The sequence below is a fragment of the Bombus flavifrons genome, chromosome 2 (assembly GCF_040668555.2).
Source record: "Bombus flavifrons isolate JBK064 chromosome 2, iyBomFlav1_principal, whole genome shotgun sequence".
NCBI lineage: Eukaryota > Metazoa > Arthropoda > Insecta > Hymenoptera > Apidae > Bombus > Bombus flavifrons.
The window spans coordinates 13,104,189-13,127,658 of NC_138443.1; the positions used below are offsets into that span (position 1 = coordinate 13,104,189).

The 23,470-nt window shown below is 32.0% G+C and overlaps 1 protein-coding gene across 2 annotated transcripts; it reads left to right on the forward strand.

The window, feature by feature from the left end:
* Positions 1–3,840: 3,840 nt before the first annotated feature.
* LOC138189238 (nose resistant to fluoxetine protein 6) lies at positions 3,841–22,398 on the forward strand. 2 transcript variants are annotated; one of them, XM_069131371.1, is made up of 11 exons: positions 3,841–4,319; positions 14,038–14,249; positions 15,724–15,935; positions 17,454–17,545; positions 17,951–18,144; positions 18,287–18,622; positions 19,219–19,418; positions 19,985–20,117; positions 20,560–20,749; positions 21,002–21,144; positions 21,367–22,398. In XM_069131371.1, exons 1-11 carry the CDS (start codon positions 4,049–4,051, stop codon positions 21,883–21,885), a joined length of 2,502 nt encoding a protein of 833 aa, XP_068987472.1. In that variant the 5' UTR covers positions 3,841–4,048; the 3' UTR covers positions 21,886–22,398. The 2 variants fall into 2 exon arrangements, with proteins under 2 accessions (XP_068987472.1, XP_068987476.1); XM_069131375.1 differs by lacking the exon at positions 3,841–4,319 and adding an exon at positions 12,294–12,447.
* The last annotated feature ends 1,072 nt before the right edge of the window (positions 22,399–23,470 follow it).

Here is a 23,470-nt window from a genome sequence, read left to right on the forward strand (position 1 = left end):
TATTAATTGACAATGACGTATCCGTTCCGAGGTCACGTATTAGCCTATGAATCATTGAACTCTCAAGATATTGGATATTGTGTAGCACAGTGTACACAGATCATCTCGTAATTCAGTTCTTGTTGAAAAGAGGATGATTTCTTGTCCTAAAATAGATTGAAAATCTATTCGAATAAAAATATCTTTATTGGAATATTTCTAAAAAAAGTTATTCTCGAACATAAAACTTTCATAAATAACATTCTATCAAATACATTTCATCACCACTTTAACTATAGCTTTCATAGAGCAGGATAAAAATGTTATTCAATAATAATTCAATAAAAATTCTTATCGAAGTTATATAATTTTACTGAATGTATAACATGTGTTTTACTTAAATAAGTAGAATTTCTATTTATGTAATTTTTTCTTTATGATAAATGATTTTTGTTACGTTAATCTTTGATCGTGAATTCTGAATAAGGAAAGAGAAACTGAGCAGATGAAATTTAAAATCTAAGGACAGGAACCCGAATCGGCTGCACGTGTGTTCGATTTCGAAACACTTTCCATACAAAAGAACTTCATTCGACGTCTTCAATTTTTTTTCTGGATGAAGAATAATCTCCCGTTAAAGCTATGAAGTTCACATTACGTAATCTCTTATGCTTTTAATCTAAAGACTGATTAAGTTTTAGATATATTGTTAAAATTTTTCATAGTTAAATACATATTTTATTATATATATATATATATATATATATATATATATATTATTAAATTAAATATTAAATATATTATTAAATATATATATATATATTAAAAGTTGAAAACAAAGAAACGTTTTCTATGTGGAAAAGATCATTTATAAAATGGGAGACAAAAGGCAAAGTAGAAGTTGAAATTCGGCATTGAAAGAGCATTGATTTCTTTCCTTGTTCGATTATAAACTGATCCCCGCTCCTGTTTTAACGGGCCTTCACCAACGAAAGATTGACCCGTTTTCAACTTTCTCATCGAGGTAGCCGAAATATATATCGTAAATGAGCCACCACGAACCAGAATCCCTGATGTGTGAAAATAATCCTCAACAAAGCTGCCAATGCCTGCACGTTGACAGTCATTTCATGAAATTTTCCACAATTCATATCTTTATTCAGTATCAAATCACTCGGTTATCAGTTTTGCGTTTAATAACCGCGACTCAATTTCCCTGTATCGATTATCTTGGAATAAACCGCATTTCTATTCCACACGGTAATCTTTATCGGTCATGCTCTCTATGATCTCTGTAATTTCCTTCATATACCTTTTTTCATTAAGTATTGAACAATTTCTGAAACCACGAAAGAGCATAATAAAAAATAAATGAAATCAAAAAGTTGATTGTTTAAAAAATGTTTTTTTTTTTTGAAGAGAAATATGAAATATTTTTGAAATATTCTATCTGAAATATTTTTTATTCTTTATTCTATAAAGAATCACATAGTTTTTTTTAGATCACATAGGATTTTTTTAGATTTAATAGTTATGTTTAAGTTTCAAAACTCATTTCCACAATTCATTTCTTTTTACTGCTGCGGGATACCATACGCGTCTAACGCGACAACTTTTGTGAAATTTTAAATCGTGTGATAGATGTGGTTATCTATTATGAATTGTAACAAAAGTGCCTTGGTTGTTTTATCATAATTATATACGTAATCAACAACGTGACTCCTACAAAAATATCTGATTGGATCTACAACCGAATATCTCAAGATATTCGATGGAGATTCGGTAACTATACATTGACATGATGACAAATCGAGTAAGCTATCGACGAATTTATGAACAAAGTCCGTCCAGTTCCCTCAGATTTATTGCTAATATTTGTCTTCTTCTCACATTTACTATGATTTTTCTGAAGTGACTAATAGAAGTTTCTTCGTCTAACTTTCTTAAATTTCTAAAAATAACCAACTCTTTATGAAAAGACGATTTCCATACGTAAGTCGCCAAAGTCGTCCTAAATTCTATATCAGATGTACCAGAGGTTCCGTAGTAAATTCTTGTTCGAATGAAAACTTATTCGTCATTCGAATAAGATTATGCCTGTCACTGGTACCAAAAAACCACATCGATCATGCTAGATTCCCATTCAACCATATTTTCTCTATGGTCAAGTTAAGTTTCAGGATACTGTCCCCAGTGATTCACTTGAGAAAAGAAGGGGATTCATCTCACCCCTCTCTATTCTAGTTCCCTAGATATGCGCGCGTCCATTCCACCACGTTTCCGCTTCGGCGCTATACCTACGTCACTCGCCATTTTCCAATTAGAACGTCAGCACGTTGACTTCCTTTTTTTCCCACCAGAAACATTCCCTGGTACACGTGATTTCGGTCAGTGAACTTGTCGCGAACTTTTCCGATATTTTCCTCTAGTTGTATACGGCAATTACATTCTAAACATGTGCCAATTCCACAGGTTTATGTAATGGTACAATTTTCTTATATTTTTCTCTTCACAATTATCTTCGAACGTTGAGTTTTCCTGCATAAATAGACTGGGCTGATAGAGTTTGTCGAGTCGTGATATTTTTCTCTACAATCGAAATTTTCTATAATAGTGTCTATCCTCTGATTTTATGTTTGGTGTGTCGTCTTTTTTTTATTAAGTATACCAGAGCCAATTGAATTAATATTATTACCCTATCTATAATCTGTAACTTGGAAATTCATTAATAATATTAGTTAAATTATTCTGCAAAAAGGTGCAGACAAATTTCATAAGTTTTTGGATTTCCCACAAATACATAAAAATTGGCAATTTAGTTATAAGATATCTATAGTATAGTTGTCGAAAGGAATTCGAAAGACTCGATACAGGTTAGTTCGCTAATGGTCAGAAAGTAGCAGTAAAGTTGACCAAACGTCACCATCAAATTCTACGTGTTTGTGTATGTAAAATATAATAAACGGGATATTCTTTTATTACTTCGGGTCCACTCTAAGAAAGCATTCGATACTAAAAAGAGACAATAAAAAAGGTTCACATAAACGTACGACCTACTTATCCTTGTCATTGGGTTATAGCTACTTTGTGGTTCCGTTGGTCCTCCTTGAGTAACTGAGCCTGAATAACTGAGCTTACTGAACCGTATGCAATTAATTCTTAAACTATAAAGAGAGAGATGTAAGAATTAATAATCTGTGTAATATTCACGAGTATGTTCAAGATCATATTAGGTTAGGAAGAATATGTGTGTGTACAAGTTTCTAAGTTGTTGTTATTATCCCGATATTAGCACTGTATACTCTTAAAGGTCAATTAGAAATAATAAAAATAAACGTTATTTTCAAGTACATTATCTTCTATATCACAGATGAAAATGCAACAGGGAATCGCAATGATCTACATAAAATTTAGAGATATTCAATTACAATGATTAATGTACAGATACGTTATAAAATTAAAAATACTTTTGGGATGCTATATCTTAAAGAAAATGTATATTATAAAAATATTATGATTTGGATGATAGTTCCTCAGAAAGTTTTTTTAAATCACAAGTTCCTATATAATTGTTATGAAATTTTCTAAATTTGATTAGTAAGCTATATTGATGAAATTCTATATTTAACTCTTACTGTATTTATGCCATTAAATTTAACCCAGTAAATAAACAAGTAAACAAAAAATCTTGTTCGGGAAAGGAAGGAAAAGTCTCGTTCGTCGGGAGTAAACAAAGTCATCTCTTTTCACGACTCTTCGTTCAATCTTTCTTCCTTCCTTGTTGTATTCCTTGGAAGAGAGACAGATTACTGTGCGCGTAATCCTCCGGTCGCATCGATAAGAGGTGCCCATCGTCGAGTCGAATGCTTTTACCCCCATCATCGTGCCAGCGCCTCGAGCAATATATAAATGCACCAGCGATTGACAGAACGTACAGTTCACGTTTCAGCGTCTCTTACGCTCCTTTTACGCGTATATACCTAGGCCACTAGTGGACACGTGACCGCGTACGCCACGTGCTTCGGCCGAAAAGACACGTGTGCTAACTTACGCCTAACTACCCGTCATTATGGAGTTCATCGGTAATTTTCTACTTTGTAAATTCGATATTCTCAGTTGTAAATCGGGCTCCTCTACCTCGTTCGTTGGTTTTTGGCTTCTATTGTTATTGTTGGTCGGGTTTGGTGAGTTAACGGGAGCGGCTGATAAACCAGAAACGGTGTTGCTGGATTTTCTCTCAAAACCCTTCGCACCCTCCGATGGTGCATCAGAAGAGTGTCTTCGGGACAGCGCCGTTTACTTGAAGGAGCTCAGTCAATACATGCCATGGGCTCTTCAGAGTAAGTCCAATTTGTTAGCTTTTTACTTTTCTCAATTTCTTGTGTTTCATTTTATCTAATGATTTTGTCTAACAATCTAATGATTTAATTGACATTGTTAGGGTTAATTCTAATGTTCCAGTTTTATATATGTATAACAGGCTTGATTCCAACATAACTCTAAAAAAAAATGTATTTTGTACGCTTAGTTTTTATGAGTTAAAAATAGACGACTAATCGTTGAAAGTAATAGAAAAACAATAGTGACTCATATAGGGAAGGTATTAGATTTGATTCCAATCTTTTAAGAGAACGTTCAAACACATCATTCAGAGATCTTTGCCGTAAGAAGAAGTTTTACTAACTGTTCTATCAACACTTCAGGACATTAACGAATTAATGATTGCCTAAAATAATACTGGAAATGGAATCGATTCATGTATCTATCGACATTTATCAATAATAGATTGATAAGCGTATGCTAAATGTACACATCATTATCGTTACATTCACTGCATATTATCGGTTTCGTTCATCAATGACGATTAATGTAAATCTCGAAGCTCCAAAGTTCCCATAAATTCGGGGAGGGACTACGTAAGAGATTAAGGCGGGATTTTTGTAAGGGTAAAATGCGTGCGCAGGATGTGCTGCGCGCGCATGTATTTGATGCTTTCTACTAAATATGTATAACGTCCGCACATTTCACAAGACCTGCCATAGATGAGCGATGCACCGTCTTGCAGTAACCCTATAGAATTTAACATTTTTTTATTTCAAATAATGACAGACTCAATCACTTCCGAATCGGTACTGAAGCGCGCATGGTGGCGACTATGTTGGGAACGTTTTTAGGATGCGCGTACTATAGTTTTCTTTTCAATGAATAAAGATCTCCAAAATGGACAAGAATTGATAGAAATCGCCATTCATCATTAGTATTTATTTAATTAGTTTAGTAATTATTTATTTAGGTAAAAGGATAACAATTATTTTACTTTTAATTGAATTACAATAACAATAATAGCTTGTAGTAGATGACACTGTTAAGTAACATAAAATTCTGTAGAAGAATTAATTATAACGTAATATAAAGGTAACTTTACTAATTATTAAATATCACTAATCTTCACTGATTATAACTAGTGTCTTCTCATTTATTAATTCCGTGAAAATTGAGTGAAAACGACGTGAAAATCACAACAGTAATTGATAGTAGATAACACTGTTCGATAAACGCAAATAAATATCACTGATTACATGTAATTTAAGGTTACGTGAGCGATTTCTAATTCTGGAAGAAGCTAAATTACGGAAATGAAGTTTTAGAAGTTTTAGAATTACGGAAGCTAGTAGCAAGTTTATGAATTTGAGTGAGTGAACATTAATTTACATAATCAGGCAAGAAAATCATGTAGTTTTCGTAGTAGTTCAAATGTAATGTGAAAGATTAAAACACGTAAATTTTGTACAACATGGAATGAGAAATAAGTTAAAATGGATTAAATATAGTTTGATACAGCAATGCAATATACAATATACAATATGCAAAGCGAATAAAACAAAATTTAAAAAGTGTAGTGAGATTTTCAAATTACATGACCTTATAGGGACGAAGCTTTGATTGGTACATAGTATGTATTTATATATTTACAAGTATCATGATTAATTTTTGATCTCCTTAAAGTATCGAATGAATTCGAAAGGAGATCGAGAAACTGGATCGAGACGACTCTCTTTCTTTCTCCTTTCAATCGAGGTACAACAGGTCGTTCACCTGCAACGAATATGTTTCAATTTAAGAATTAGACATATTTTGTCCATATGTCACTTTTTCTCTAATCTACAAAGGATGAACGATTCTTTCTGACAATTCGAAAAGAAAGGAACCGAGTGTCTAGACCGAGTGAAAGGAGCCTGGGCCGACGACCAATGTTGTTTCGATAGAAGAATTAAGGGAACTCCCTCGAATTAGAAATGTTATTTCGAAACCCAGATATTAATCATTTAGCCAAACGATTTCAGATGTGTCTTTTGTTCAAATTGAGTATATTGCTAATTACGTTTGTTTGTGATAAAGAATAAATTTTTCAAATTTAGCGCGCATTCGATAGTCTGTTTAAAACAAAATTTAATCAAGTTTTTTTGTACAATTGAACTATAATAATATTTATATTTGATTTAAAATTGTGAAATTGTGAAATATAATATATACTTATAACTTGTAAAATTATTAATATTATTAATTAATAACTTATTGTGCAAGAGTCCAGGTATGCCATGAACCAAAAGAATCACTAAAATACTAAATAATCTGACAATAGTTCTCATGATAATTGTTAGTCAATATTTGAACTTGACCTTAAGTTGCTGCGAGTAGACATGGGACAGGCACATAATTGCTACAACATCATTATAACAAATGGCGTTACATAATGTGATCATTGTTGAATCACATAATTTTCATAAAGAAAGAAACTCAATTAATTTTAGATAGCAATTAATCATTTCTCCCGGTTCGTCACGATCAACGTCGATAGTTACCACATTTTCTGCACTTCTGGTTTTCGTACCTTTCATGAAAATGTCACAAAATTTGTCTCTATAAACTATTTATGTACAGAATATATCAGTTATTAATTCAACTGGTAATGAAAAATGAAAAATGAAAAATGAAAAATTAATGTAGCAGTGTTTACATCCTTGATTGTAATTCAATTAATGAAATCGATATAACATAAGGAAATTATGTCGAGAAATTAAAACAATACATTGTATAATGAAAAACAATGTTTATTAGTCTTATTTTCATGTCGACTTAATTATGCTGCGCTTCGCTGACCCGTAAATCCATTAATACAAAGATAAGCTAAAAATTTTCGCAGATGATAATGTTCTCAAAAGATCGCATTAATTACATAATCAGACATAATGCGTTGTGTTGATATTGGTTACATGTTGTATAATATCTCATGTTGTATAACATATACAAATGTATTTCCATACAACTATTTCTTTATATAAGTTATTTTTTGTTAGTTTCTCTTTCTATTTCCATGTTTACAAAATTCCATTCATAGAATTAAATTTAGTAAAATATTTTTAAATGACGAAAAAATTTTCAACCCACTTAATACATTCCTACTTTTCTAGATTTCTGGACGTCTCCATTTTATTCCGTTATGTCAACATTTTGTATATGACTCTTGTACGATAATTTACCAATTAATAATATTAGTGAATTGACAAGTCACGAATTGTAGGTTGTAGATTTTGTAAACAATTTGTAAATAAATTGCTATGACGCAAACTAACTTATTGATATTGGTAACTTTTAACCTAAGGCTTGTAAAATTTCATTAGTAATATTAGTTAAATTGTGCAAGAAAGTTAAGATCTAATGGGGTGCAAAAATAAATGACCATGAAAATCGTGTTGCTGCAACGTCTTGGAGATTAACAAAATTGTCCTTGAGCAATATGTGAACATTTATGATGGATGCTCAGAATCTGAATTCGATGATACAATGTTGATATTGACGTGAAGTGGGAGCAAAGAAAAGATGATGAATCCATCGCGATTACAATTACGTCATAACATTGCACGTTTATTTGCAGATCTTCGTAAGTCACTTTATTTTCGCGATGTCGAAGTCGACTAGAAGAACTTTAAGATAACCTCGTATGTCCGTAACACATGTTTTAATGAAGGATTTGTTAGGCGTGTGAGAAAGATAGTTATATTTTAATCAATTTACCTGAAGCAATTTTTTGATAAATTAGTCCTTCACTAATCCCCCTCTAATCCTCATAATCTCTTATTACTAATCTCGAAATAAAAGATTTCTACAAACCAACACAGTCTAAATCGCTTACCTCCTTCAAATTAATCGTCCCTCAAATTATTGATGTAATTAAACTATCAGTAACGACCGCAACAAAGAATAATCAGATCCGATTGTGCAATATCGACAATAATAGTTATTATTAGTTCACGTAACAGATGACAGTACATTTCTGTTTTCCCAGCCAGGACTTCGACCTAAACAAAGAAAATGCACGTGGTGTTTATAGGCTTAAGCCACGTTGTACATTTTTCTATCTTACAACCTTGTATTTATCTCTGCAATAAACTACTTTGAATGCTTTTCAAAACATATGTCTTGATAAAAATCAAATTAAAAGTTTCGTCATCAACATACTACAACGACTGTTGCTATATTGCTACGTTTTTTTTTAAATAAGCTAGTGAATAAAATTCTCATGTTTATTTCGATTAATAATGGTAATAAAAGGTATTAATTTCTTGTTAATTCTTACCTTTGTCTTAATCACAGAATCCTATGATTTTGTATTTCAAGATTTCACATAATTATCGGCGAATCTGTTAAGACGTTAAATGGTGTTAACCTGTGATTAAGTTTGTGCAGAAATGGTAGTTACTAGTGACGTCATCTGGCGAAATGTTAGTGAACTATCGAGGACTCATAGAAGGAAATGTAGAGGATGAAGAAAGGGAATTGAATGAGGAAAAAGAAGTATTTCTGAGCGTCGGTGAATTGGAATGTGCGTCATGAGGCGAACACAAACTGGGTCACGAAGGAATAACGTCTGTGGCGATGACCGTCCTTGTGTATCAAAGCTGGTCTTTTTGCTCACTGACCGATGATCGATCAATCTTTTCTCTTTCCGATCCATTCTTAGACTTTTCTTACACGATAGTGCTTAGTACACATGTACTTATAAATAGGAATTGTTGAGAATATTGAGCTTTATTTATTATTGTTATTGTTATTTTATTCTTACCGACCGGTTTCCTAAGACTGATTTTTATCTTAACAAATTGAAAATTGTTTTTATATGAAGCTTCGTTCTAAGCATAATTGATCATGCTTTTTTTAAATTTAATGTTCATTAGTGATATTATAGCTGCATTGTTTGCCAACTCTGATACCATTATCTGTGATATCACAACTAGAAAACGTCATTTTGCTGCACCATTTAAAGATTCCGATATCATTATCCATTGATAATGATACTGTAAAAAAGAATCTTTATTTTGACACGTTGTTTCTTGATTATGATGTTCATTAATAACACGCACTATTGTTCAAGATTAAATGTAATAGTTTTTTATTTAGAAAAAATTTGTTGTAAAAAATTCTCATTCTAATTTTGTATATAATCATAAACAAAAACACATAAGGCGCATATTCCATTGAGTTTAAGGTTATCTGTTTAAAATACCATATCATTTTGACACATGTTTCACTGATTATTGTTATCCAAATGCAGAGTCTGTGAAATTTTAATGAATCTCTTGCGTACCTTCTTTACTCTTATTCGTTTGTGGCGCTACCACCAAACGGCTAACGGTTCGAAGCACTGTCTCGATAGCTCTGATACGACTACTGGCACGTTCTAATGTTATTACATCGCCATAGCCGATGAACCATTTCTTGTGTTCTCTTTACGGAGAATATTTGCCTAATATTCAAAAGAGAATTTTTTTCAATAATATCATCTATTATTTGAGTATGAAGATTTCTGAATTGTAACCTCGAGATTGACAGCATCGACATTTATCATTTTGTTACCTTGATAAATATTCATCGCTCAATGTTCAGAATTTCGGAATAAAAAATATATATACTGCATTTGACCAAGCTGTGAACTCCATGATGACGTATATAACTTGATTCTCGATTTTTTATGCGAGTTCTTTCGGAAAAACATTTTCGATTGGCTCCTGAATCGGCATCTGGTAATATTCATTTCGTAGAATCAAAGAAAGAAAGACTGACCTGTTAAAAAATGAGGAAACGAAAAAAAATCTTTCATCAAAATCAATATTAAAAATCTTTCATCATACGGGATCTCCATCATGGTCACTGGCTAAAATAAAGAACTATTAAGTACGACAAAATGGCAGAGATGTTAAATTATCATGATACGAAGGTAAGTAGCGATTCTTGGAAAAGAGTTTTTTATCTAAAGTTTCAATTTAGTGATATGTATGTTAACTAAAAGATACAAAAGGAACAAAGTGAATTCTTTGCAATTTTAAATCATAGCTTCAATACTACTTAGGTATACATGCTTTTTAAAGTTATTATCGTTTGAGATCATAAAATATCCCTTAGAGCTTTTCTTAAGCTTTTACAACGCCATTGTCCGAAGAAACTTCTATTTTCCAACGAAGAAGAGGAAAATGTGCGTACGTTTGAAACGCAATAGATCCGGCACGCATAACGACGCATACATATGGCATACAGTGGCGCATTGAATACGTAAAATTGCAAGGATCTGCCATGTCAAATGTCAGTCGTAGCTCGCGTTCACGATTATCTGGGAAATTTTCCTCGAGAATCGCTCGAAAAAGAATACTTCTCGCAGCGATACTGAGAACGTGGCTCAGCTGTCATCGATGAAGTATCGATGGGGAAGCAAATGAACTCGTGACCTTAGAATGCTAATTCATTGCAAATGCGTGCTTAAACAATCAGCCTATTCCGGAGATGCTATTAACCCTTGTCGCTTCTAAGAAAAATGTAATTGTTTTTCTAATTTCTTTCTGCAGTTTCTTGCTAAAGCTGCAAATAAGAACGTTCTTCTTATTATTGTATAGTTCAATGAACTAGAAATTTTTTAAAAAATTAAAAAAATTTTTTTAAGTTATTCAGTACTTATTGCAGTGTAATTTTTTAATATATTCTATTTTTTAAATCTGGGTTAAAATCTTTTCAGAGTCACATGTAAATATATTTCACTAGTTTTATATGTTTAATAATTTTAAATATTTCAAATGTTTTATATTAATTTTAAATGTCTTATAATTTTTTTGAAATATCTTAAAATTCTTTTACTTCAAATCAAAGTTTCTTATTTCTATAACATAATCGTTCTTTTTTTGTCCATTATACTTTGCTTGATCTTTTTGTTTTTCATAACGTTGCTCTCTTACATCACGAATTTTTTGTCAAAAGACATTCTTCATAATAAGAGAAACAAAAGTTTACTCATAAAATTCGTTGAATGAACTATCCTCAAGGTTCTGCGAAAGGTAAAAGACATAGCTGTGTGAATTTCTTTGAAGCTGACGCGTTTTCTGACGGCACTGTAGTGCCGATACGGAAAATTTTCATCAAAAGATCCTTTAAAATATGTATGTAGTCACTGTTAATTTGCATCATAATTTAGATTAAAGAAATATAACTAGATAATAAGCGGAGGTGCTTGAGTCTTAGAATATTACAATTGAGGCATTCATAATAAAAACGACCCTTGTTTATATGTGGCATTTTTCGGAAAAACGAAAGAATACTTTAGTATCTTTAATTTCTGTTCCGTACATTTCAATTTTTTTTTCTATTTATTTATTTAAATTTTACAATTTGTCCAGTAGGACATTTGGTAAAATGTTATATCTTGGTGTTGTAATAATATAACATGTGGGTGGTTATCCCCAGCGGGGTACCATCTTCGTGTTTGTTAGGTTATGGTTATGTTCAATTTTTTGTAACGAAATATTCATCATTGACAAGGGTCGCTTTTATCAGCCCTTTAACTGTAATTAAATTGGAGTTGAACAACTCGTATAACAATAGATCCTTTTACATTGATATATTGCAATGGCATATATGGAATATGAGTAGAGGTAAAAGTCTTCTGTGAATAGTGTGTTTTTCTCGTGAGAAAAAACAACGAGAATTTTGCGACTTCAGCTTTGCGCAACGTCTCTGAGCTGATCACTTTATGTAACATGACATATGTTTACATGCTACGAACATGTGTTGTGTATATCGATGCACTTCGTTTAGATAAATGACACTGTATAATCGTATAACTCGCATAACGGTTGTTTGCGAGTAGCCGGCATGTCCTCGCTATCGAGCATCAATGAAAAATCCGCTCTATCGCGCGGTCACTTTTTCTTTCTTTTATCCCTATCGGCCGACCTGTTTCGCAATTCACGCGTTACCCGCATTGATTACAGTTCCCGTGTGTTTCTCGGCTATCTTACTTCCGTGTAAGAGAGGTGTCAGCATTGAGTTTATTATAATAGTTTTAATTTTCTCACAGATAGATACGTGTGCTAATGAAGAAAAATTTCTTACATAGAATTGAAAGGTAAAGTTAAGAATAAAAAGGTACGTTTTGGAAAATAGTGTAGGAATTGCTATTTTCACGATTTTTTTTAATAATTGTAATTTGAAGGTTAAGATTAGCATGATTGTTGTAGATATAAATTATATAAAAAATTGCAAATCTTTATGTTAAAATGTATTTTTAACTTAAAAAATTGATTTTCAACTGATCAATCACTAATTTCAAAACGTGTAATTAAACGGTAAAGCGCATAAAAGTTGTAACAGAATATTCTGTCTAATAATAAAAACAAATTAACAGACGTTAACGCTCTTGTTTCAAATTGTGGACAAGAGTAGTTCAAAAGAAGCATGACTGCATTTGATCTCACACGTGTCTCGATTTTATCATACATACACATGTGATAGGTTATAGTAAATACCTCCAGACTTCCAGGTGTATCTCTGCGGTAATACGATGTGCTTCTTTATAATTGAGGTTATTCACTTTATGTACTTTGTTTCATAATTTCCAACGCATATGTATGTTTTTTTCTTCCGAATTTACATATACATTTATTTCTTCCACAGTCTACCACGTGGTACAACAATTAAAATGTATAATTCGACATATTAATCAACCGACTCTCCATTTATACATCAGTGAACGTAGATAAAAATAAAATGAATGCAAATTGGAACATTTAATTTGTGGTAGTTAAATTATGTTTACTTTTCAAAGATCTGTAGTGAATACGAGATTTCATTCTGTTTACCAATTTTAAAACAAATATTGGCGGTGAAGATGAGTATGCACTCGTATGACAGTAATTTATCGAGAGAATCACAACGTATCTACTAACCATTTAAGTAGATGAACGCATGAAAATTGAAACGATGCAAAATGTGGGATGTACACCTTGATTTCGAAACGCGCTTGAAAATGAATAGACATTGGATAAAGCGCCATTGTCAGATGAAAAAAAAGCATAATTAAATTAGTACATGCGAAAGACAAACAAACGATTAATAAGTGAAGAGTGTTGCTAGAGAAAGAAACCTGTTGCAGGCATGTATATCCTCTAACAGAATCATGTTTCACGACATATATTAATAAGATAGTTGATAATTTACTTTTATTCATTTAAAACTTAAGATTTGTTTATCCGTATAATGTTATGCAGTAAAGAAAAACATTTAACTAATTCCTCACGTCAACGAAACCTTTCAAAACGAAAAATTCTAATAACCTTAAATAATATATCAGGTTGTAGAAATTCCTAAAAATTATGAAATAGCATGAAAATATAAGTGATGAAGATATTATCTAAAGGATTAAACGAAACGAAAGAGGTTATGAAGAGGACGATGTAAATATACACCATTAGCATTCATACATATATAGAAATGCACAATTATAACATTAATGGTAATTAGATAGCGTGAAATACAAAAATTTATTTTGTGCTATATTTAGCAGATGAAATAATCTTCTCCCTAAGTTCCATTTTTTTAAACTTATTTATAGAAATATGAACGGGTATAACTATTTCACTGATGGCACATAAAAAATACAAGAAAATGTAGAAAAAGAAAATCTGAAAAAAGAAAAGATTACAGAGAAAAGTACAAGGAGCTTTCTGTGGATTCTAGTGTACGACGCCTCCGTGAAAATTCCACCGGGTATAATCACGGGCAATTACCAGCAGTTAGGCAATTACGACGAGTGTCTACAAGTGAAAAGCAAATACGGATTCACCGGAAAGGCGTGCAGTGCCACGGTGAATTTCGAAATCGCCAAGGACAACGGTAAACCACGCCAGCCTGATATGGGTGATCTGCTTCTGAATATAGCCGTTGCCTCGGTGAGTAAAATACTAGTTCTAGTCTATTAATTCTTGTAGAGAAAAATTAATTTTTGATCGTCTAGAAAATATATGTAAAATAATTAATTTCAGTTTCCTTTTTAAGTTGAAGTTAGGAAAATTTTAACATGAAAAATTACATATAATTTATAAAAATTATACCACGGACTTTTTCATAATAATTAAATATTATTAAACAAAAGTTATAAGAGTAGGAATGTTTTTTCTATCAAAAATTAACTAATCGGAATTTATTACTGGATATATTGCAAACGCTCAATCAAGTTATGACCAAGATTTCGCAATTACGTCGCGTTCCTGAAATTACTCCAAAAAATGTTATGCAATTCTCGATAGCATGAAACATACCATATTGAGGCTGCTTTTGAAGAAATTCGCCCGTGGAAAAAGATATATGTACTTATTTATTGGTGAAAAATAAATGGTTATTTATTTATTTATTGATCAAAAAGCATCTTTAACAATAGAATACCTCTTCAGTAAACTTTTTTAGCAGAATATATTAATTTACATTATTCATGCAAGTACAATTATTATGATATTATACATTGTCTAAAAGTTTTTTCGTAGTTGAGTTACTAATGTATAATTAATAATGAGTGTAGTTTGCATTGACACGACATGAAGCGATAATGAGTGATTAATTTGAAACTAAAATGAAATTAATGTTTTTATGTCACATATGTATATGAATATGTTATAATTATTTAGACGAAGGCTTCCCAAATTTTTATGGGTCGAGATCCATTTGCGAAAACGGTAATTTTTCTCCAAGATTAAACGAAGTGTAACTGCTGTCAAAAAAAATTGATTGATAAGCAATTCAAAACTGATTTGATATAAATCTGCGAGTTGAGAGAAACTAGACTTAGTTGGTTAGACAAGATAGTTGACTTTGAATTGCTTATCTGATAATTTTCAATGAGTAAAACTGAAGAATTCCTTAAGAAATAAATGTGTAATTTTAATATTTAAGGTTATACACACTTTGGGAATCTATGATGTAGAATCTAAATGATTAACAGGTCGCAAACAAATTTTGCAAAATCTAGACTGAACTTTAAAAAATAATACCAAGACAATAATACCAGACTCTATTCTTCACCACGATAACACAAACTCTGATTCATTTAACAGTTTATCGGTCATTGCTCAAAAGCATTATCACTATTCGATCCTATTATTCATTATCGTTATCGTACCATTCAGCGTCTATCACATCGAGATTACCGATCTTCAAGTTGGAAGTACTGCTATCAGTAATATTTAATGGGTTTCTCAAGTTTATCAAACAGATCCAAATTTTCGTTTAATCATGAGATCTCCTAACCACTTTTGTTTCGTGTCTCATATCTCAAAGAGTTAAGAGTGGCAGTCAAACATAAATGAGAACTTATTTTTATTCTCCTTCACCTACTCGATTGCAATAAAATATTCGTTCTATTTGATTCAGGAATATACGAAATGGAAATCGGGGCGTTCAGTGAACTACAAGTGGATGTGGTGCGTTCCATCGAGTTGCAACCACACAGAAATCCAGGAGGCGCTCGAGCTTGGCCTCGACCCTCTGAAGGTGGAGGAACGCGTGGATATGGTGATAAAGGTATCGTGTCGCACCGCAGAAATGGATCGGCCGATCTTCGACGTAACTGACTGGGTTTACATGTAGGTAGATCTGCGCATATTATCGTGTTCCAACACGCGGCGCGGCAGTTTTCGCAGTAACGTAAGACCGTGGTGGCATCGTTGTTTGCTCGCTGCTTCGAGGGCAAGGCTGAATGCGTGCATTGCACGGCAAACTTCTCAATTAGAATTTTATCTCTGTTACGTAAAAGTACCGTAACTTTTATTGTTTACGGTATTGACTCAAGGTATGCTTATCGGATCTTTCTCAGAATAATATTGAATTAGGATAATCGAGAAATAATATATGATTTTTATAAACCATAAATATTTTTGCAATATATTTAGGAAACTGCAGCTATCTTGGATTTCGATGATTTTTTACTGTGTTGTCCCGGGAATGATTCTAAACAATTTTTTCCTATACGTGTAACCGCCGTTCGGTCTTAGTTTCCGAGATATTCGCAAAAAACTGTTGGTACTACCACACTCGATGAATTCTGCTTACAATTGTGCATCGGTAATAACGTACGCGTTAGTATTGGTCGTCGGCTGCCTCGTAACGGCCGAGTTCAAAAGCCAAACCTAATTCTTATCTTTTATTTATTTGTAGTATATATAAACGAAGCCTGGATGAGCTTGGCTATCCCACGGATTCTTCGGATTACAGCTTCATGCACAATTGCTTACTAAAAATAATTACTTTTAACGGTCTGGGTTAGGTGATAGATAATAACATAATTACAATACATACTAAGTTTTATATTTTATTGTTATTATCTGAAATGGGAAACCATCTTAGCCATGATATCAAAGGGATTAATTATTCGATTCTCAAAATCGTGTTTTCGTTGGATCAAATTTTTGAAGACATTTCTTCCAGTCTTGTATGTGCAGTTGTGAATGATTATTTAGATTCGTAAAATATGGTACAAAGATAAAGAGATCAATGGCTGATGAATGTAAAATAATGTAAACGGATCGACAAGCGGCGAACGAAGAGGCGAATATGTCGGCTATACTTATAACTATGTAGCTGTGTCACAGATACACACATGTGGGCAGAATTCACTGTAGTGGTATCGACTCACTTTCTGAATATCTGAAAAACCAAAAGCGTCCAGCGGTAACATGCAAAGAAAAAAGTTGTTTGTTCCAGGACATGGTTTCTTAAAAAAAAAAAGATAATATATTTAGAAATTTGGATTATTAATAACTAAATGACGATAAAAGATCTAATTTTAGTGATTAATATAAAATTATTTAAAAAAAATATTTGGTTCAAAGTGAAGATAATTAGAAAATAAAATTATGTGCTAAATTAAAATTCAATAATCTTTGCTAAAATATAAATTTAGTTTCGTAATAGTTTACAAATTGTACAAATTCATAATTCTATATTTTTTGCATAATTTTGCAAAAACAACTTTAATTTCTTTTATTATTATTAAGTTAACATAATTAAGATTAAAAATTGTACAAATAATGTTTTTATACATACATATACCTATCCACCTGTTCCGTAACTTGCATGTTAATATAAGTCATATCAAATTTCAGATCGATCCTGACGATATTCGTGGTAATCATAATTGCTAGCACGAGTTACGACATCGCTAAACAAGGCCATCTGAGTACATTGAACCGAAAAGGTGAGTTGTGTTCGTTCTGTTACGTAAATGAAAATTCACTGCAAATTCATCGTTTGATCGCTTTATCTCGTTGCTATTACGATTCCAGAAGAAGGAACTCAGGAAAAGATCGGTTGCGAGATTGCATCGCATATGACCGATAAAGATTCTTGATCGCGCGATAAAGATCAGTGTTAAGGACACTTTATTTGTCTTGCATAAGAGCTTTATCGATGCTCTTGTTGATTGATAAGTGTCGATTTCCGATATTCTTTTAATCTCTTCATACTTTGTAGAAAAATGAAAAAAATAGAACTAGATACAGTGAAATAATTGAATTAAGCTTTAAATTTATGTATGTATTTATTTATTATAAATTTATTTATTTATTATATACAAATAATGTTGCACACTATGTATGTTTAGATAAAAGACATGTTCTTCTAACTTCATTCTCCATCTACACGAATGGAAAAAATTTGTTGAAAACGGACAGACACCGTGATTCGATCAAATGCCTCGATGGACTGCGCTATATCAGTATTTGTTGGATTATTTATGGTCACACTCATTATATAGAGGTGGTTGGTGTTAAAATGAACTTGAGCGAAATTCCACAGGTAAAAAAATTATAAATGTTCTATTGATGTCTAAATTGAAAAACAAAAATTATATGACGTAATCATATACAAATATATAATAAATTTAAAATACACGAACTAATTTTATAATTTTCAACAAATTAATGTCTTATCTTTCAAGATGCATACAAATTGGGCCAACATGTTAGTACTTAATGCAAATATCATCACCGACACGTTTTTCCTTATAAGTGGAGTTCTAATGGCATACACGGTCCTAAGAAAAAACGAGAAAAATTCACAAGGCTATTTCGACGTAATTGGCCTCTATCTCCACCGTTATTTAAGATTAACCCCGGCATACGCTATGATGATCGGATTTTATGCCACCTTGTTTTACAAAGTTGGCTCAGGCCCTTATTGGGATCAATGGGTCGGAGCTAATAGAGATTATTGTCAAGAAAACTGGTGGATCAACCTGCTCTACTTGAATAATTATATCAATCTATCTAGAATTGTAAGTGAAGTTTAGTAATGATGCAATTACTGTGTGTACACTTTCTAATGGAATAATGAATAGTTATTTATAGAACAATTTTTTGTATTCTGCATGAAGCGCATACTACCATGTACTTTAGATTGATTTGAATTATTTAACTGATCAATTTTTTTTATCGAGGTATGTTGTTTAATAATGGAAGATTAAAACTTAAAATTTTTTATTACATGTTGCCATTGACCTACAAACTTCAAAGAAAATTCTATCGCATTTAGATACGCGGTTCACGTTTTTTACTAAATTCAATTTTTAATCCTTTTATTCGTTTCTTGAACCTCCAATGTTCTTAATCTCAATTACGAAGAAATGTATTTGCTTGTTATCTGGCATAGCTTCCTAAGTATGTTGCATGACAGATAATTACTTTGAACTAAGCACTCGTGCATTTTGTTACAAAATGTATTATTACATTTTATTTAATCAATTATTGTACTACCATTTAATAAATATTCTTATTTCGAGTTGTTTATAACAAAAAAAAAAAAAAACGTTACACGCTAGGAATTTAGAAATAGCTTGTCCAATAATTGCTTATTTCTTACTTCTGTTTTTAGTGCATGTCTCAGTCTTGGTATCTGGCGACCGATATGCAACTCGTCTGGCTGTCACCGATCTTCTTGTATCCTATGCTCAAGTTCACGCGAAAAATCTTCTTCTGGCTCGTTTTCGCGTTAGGCCTAATTATCTCCATTCTAATACCATTCCTAATAACATTCAGTCTCAGGCTTAGTGGAACTATGCTCTATTACAAGGAGTGAGTGTGGATATTTGCCTTTTTCACTGTCTTTCTGTTTTCTACATGGCGTTCACGAAAAGTTGCACCGAATTTTTAAAATAGATCTTATCTATTAAAATAAAGAAAATAATCAGTAAATATTTGTGTATAAAAATCATTTACTTTTATTTTAACGAATATTACATGCCTTTAAAGTTTGACAGAATCTTTTCGGAACGTCCTGTATCTCTCTTTTCTTTTCATCTTGCTACTACGCCGCGCCGTATTGTACCGTCTGATTTATTCCACACACGACTACTTTTTACTTTGAAATAAATATTCCACTCCGTCCTTTCTTTGTCATATTCATATTTCGAATGTTTGATATTCATTCTCAGTACTTTAATATTATTGATACTTTTAAATTTACAAAATATTATTTGTTATATAAAATATATTTTGATAGATCTGTAAACATCGATAAAACGATTCAGGGAATATTAAGTATTTATAATACGCCATTCAAGATCATCTTACTGAAACCAAAATTAAAATTAAACGAGTAAACCATTAATTTAATCTTCATATTTTTTTGTTTTTGCTAGTAACACGGATGTGGCCAATGTTTTCATACAAATTTACACAAAAGTTTACAACAGATACGGATCTTATATTATTGGTCTGGCTCTTGGTTACTTGTTGTATCAGAATCGATCAAGAGTTGTAAAGATTCGTTATGTAAGTATGTCAAGTTCTTCTACTTAATTATGCAATTAAATTAATTAAAATTATGCAATTAAGTATAATTGCATAATTTTATCATGAAACTTTATCAAACTTGAATGGGTGTTGTTTGGAATGTACAGTTAAATAATATCTTGTGTTTTTATTTATTTAAATATCTATTTAATTTATTACTCTTTAATAAATTTTTTACGTATTATTCTTAGTTTATTTTGTATTCTTTGCATTTTGTTAAAACTTTTCATAAATTTACTTGGCTCAACTTAAATTTCGTTTTCTTCACTTAGAAATGAAAGAAGAAGAATATTACGCTGAAATGAAGAGAAAGTGATCGTGACATATGAAATGTGTGTTCATCAAAGATAGTAGCAAAATATATTTGAACGTTTTTTTCATAATCGACATTTTTTAATTAAATCTAAATGATTTTCTGCAGATATACGTGATTTTCGGTTGGCTGGTAGCGGCAGTTTGCGGTTCATTCATATTCATGTGTCCTCGGTGGATGTACTTCGACGACTACCCTTATAACGAATTAGAAGCAAGTTTTTATGCAGGTTTCCACAGACAAATTTTTGCTCTTTCTATTTCTTGGCTCATCTTTTGCTGCGTTCATGGCTATGGTGGTAAGATTTAATTTTGTATTAATCTTTTATTTAAACAAAACATGACTCATTTAGTAATAATATAAATGCATGGCAAGTGCGATAGCGAAAATTTATGCGAAAAAACATATGCATGAAACTTCATTTGCTCCTACTTCTTACACATATTTTGAAATATTAATTGTTAATTATTAGTAATTATAAAAACAAAATACGGGATAAATATATTCATGTGATAATAGAGATATCAATTGTACTTTTCTTTTGTGCAAGGTTTTGTGGGTCAATTTCTATCGTGGAAAGGTTGGGTTCCCTTCAGTAAGTTAACTTACAGCGCTTACCTGTGCCATTATGTATTTCTCTTAGTAGAAGCTGGATCAGTTCGAACTCCGGGCATAATTTCAACTATGGCAATTGTAAGTAATCTGAACTTTAAATGCATTAAAATAGATCTGTTCTTAATTTTTTATTTACCAAGTTCTTAACTTTAGTGGAATTTAAGTTTGAACTAGATTACTAAGATTTTCAAAGATCGTAAAAAAATTAAACTCAAGCCCAAATAAAATTTTAAATTATTGCAACTATCTTCCTAAGCTCACTTTATACGCAAGCAATTAATTATTTGTCGAAACTTGCAGCTTCGCAGTTTCTTCAGCAACCTCTGTCTCACGGTACTGCTTTCTGCGCTTTGGACACTGTGCTTCGAGATGCCTTTTATGACGTTAGATCATACCTTTCTTTCTCACCATCAAAGTCAATCAAAATCCTTGAACCTAAATCAAGGAAAAATATTCGGTTCTATCGATTCTAGTAAAGAGATCTATCGTTCCACGGAAGAGTCTTCTGCTACAATTACGCGGGATTGTGAAGGCACCTTTAACCAAAAGTCCAATAAAGACAGCATGTATGATCAGGATTTAAAATCTGACGACAAAGATGACAAGTGTCCATTCATTTTTGTAATTAAAGCTGAAGACAACGATTCATGGGCACAGTTGAGAAATGTTCATCAAAATAATGGTTTTGACGAAGACTCGGATCAACCGTCGAAATCTAGAACAAAGGAAAGAATGGATTGTTGTTACGAATCGATCGTAAACGAGGAGTTCATAAGGAAAGAAGGATCCAGGGAATCGGATCAGGCCACCAGTAGTTGATCGACAATTTACCAATGTAATATCGAATCAGCTTGCTGGTCAAGCGTTTATAGAGAGATTGGGAGAGATATAGAGCGAGATTGGGAAACGTCTTTAAGGAATTATATAATTGATGTAGTGATATCTATTTGTTGATTCAGGTACTCTTATAGGTAGTGAGTGATAGCCATATCGTAGTTTTTCTCTGAATATTTGTCTGTTGCGAAGTATTTTGTGTATTTCTTAATCGTTATTGTGGAATATCGCCAGGTATGTGGTGTGATTTAAGAAGTAAAGATTCTTTGTACGATGATAAATTAAGAGTACGTATGGTTTAATGATAAGTTTAGTGGTTTCTATCAAGTGAATCTTTGAGAACTATTTAGTGCATTATTTTAACACCACATTTTAATATTACATTATAATATTACATTTTAATATTACGTTGTTCTGGAATGTTGGGATTAGATGGACAACTTGGGACCATATTTGACATAGTTTGTCTATTTCATTCCAACATTTCAGTGTATATATATATATGTCGGGTTAATCGGGATTATTGGGTTGATGCTGGTTCTTGGGGCGCCTTGTGTTTCTTCATTAGGACTAGCCATTATAGTTGTTCAAAGGTTTATATTTACAGTAATATGTACAGGAGTTGATTAAACAAGGTTTAACTGTATAACGTAAAGTCACTCTTAAATAAACAATGTTCTCGGGTTTAACGAATCCACGGTCAACGGGACAACTTTTTGAACATTTAGTTATAAGCTATTCTTGAAATGACGTTTGCTATGACGTTCGGTATCTTTTAGACTAATCGTTTGACGTTGTGTATCAACTCTCCAAGGTGATCATACAAATAAAAGACTGACACGATCACACTTGTCAATTGCATATTGATCAGGGTTATCAACAAAATTCCAGGCACCGTTACTAGGCTCGCGTAGAGCCGTTATTGCTCCCGCCTCGGGACTTGTTTGTTAATACAACGTGTGTCCCTCAACATTTGTACTTCTACGTTCATCCCGAGACCGTGGCTACGTTCGGTGACCGACAGTGTCACCTCAACCGCAAGTCCACTGTTATAATACTATATTGAACAGCTTAAACAAACAGTTTAACCGAAAGTATTGGGAATCTTCCCAAAATTCCAAAAGAAAGGCCCGCCATCCCTACATCTCCGACATATATATATGCACCAAATTTCATATAAGTGGATTCATTATAGAAAATAATTTGTTATCGTACGGAGGATCATCTTTTTTATAATTATATATTATTTGACTCCATTGTGTACTTATAGATTCAGTTCGAAGTGCTTTTCACAATCCGATGTTGATCCATCGGTGTGAAAATAATAATTTAATATGAACGGGTAAAGGTTAGTTAAGAAATAAAGGTACAAATTAGCTGTGAGAAATCATCGACTATCATTAAGTGTAGTTAAGAGGTGTTTTCTCGATGGTCAGTTTATAAAAAGAAATAGAACTTTTACAAAAATAAAAAGTCAGTAAGGTTATTTTTCATTCTGCTTTATAGTTCAAATCGAAAGTGTACGTATTACATTCAAAATTCGGAAATCTAACAAAATCAGTGAATACCG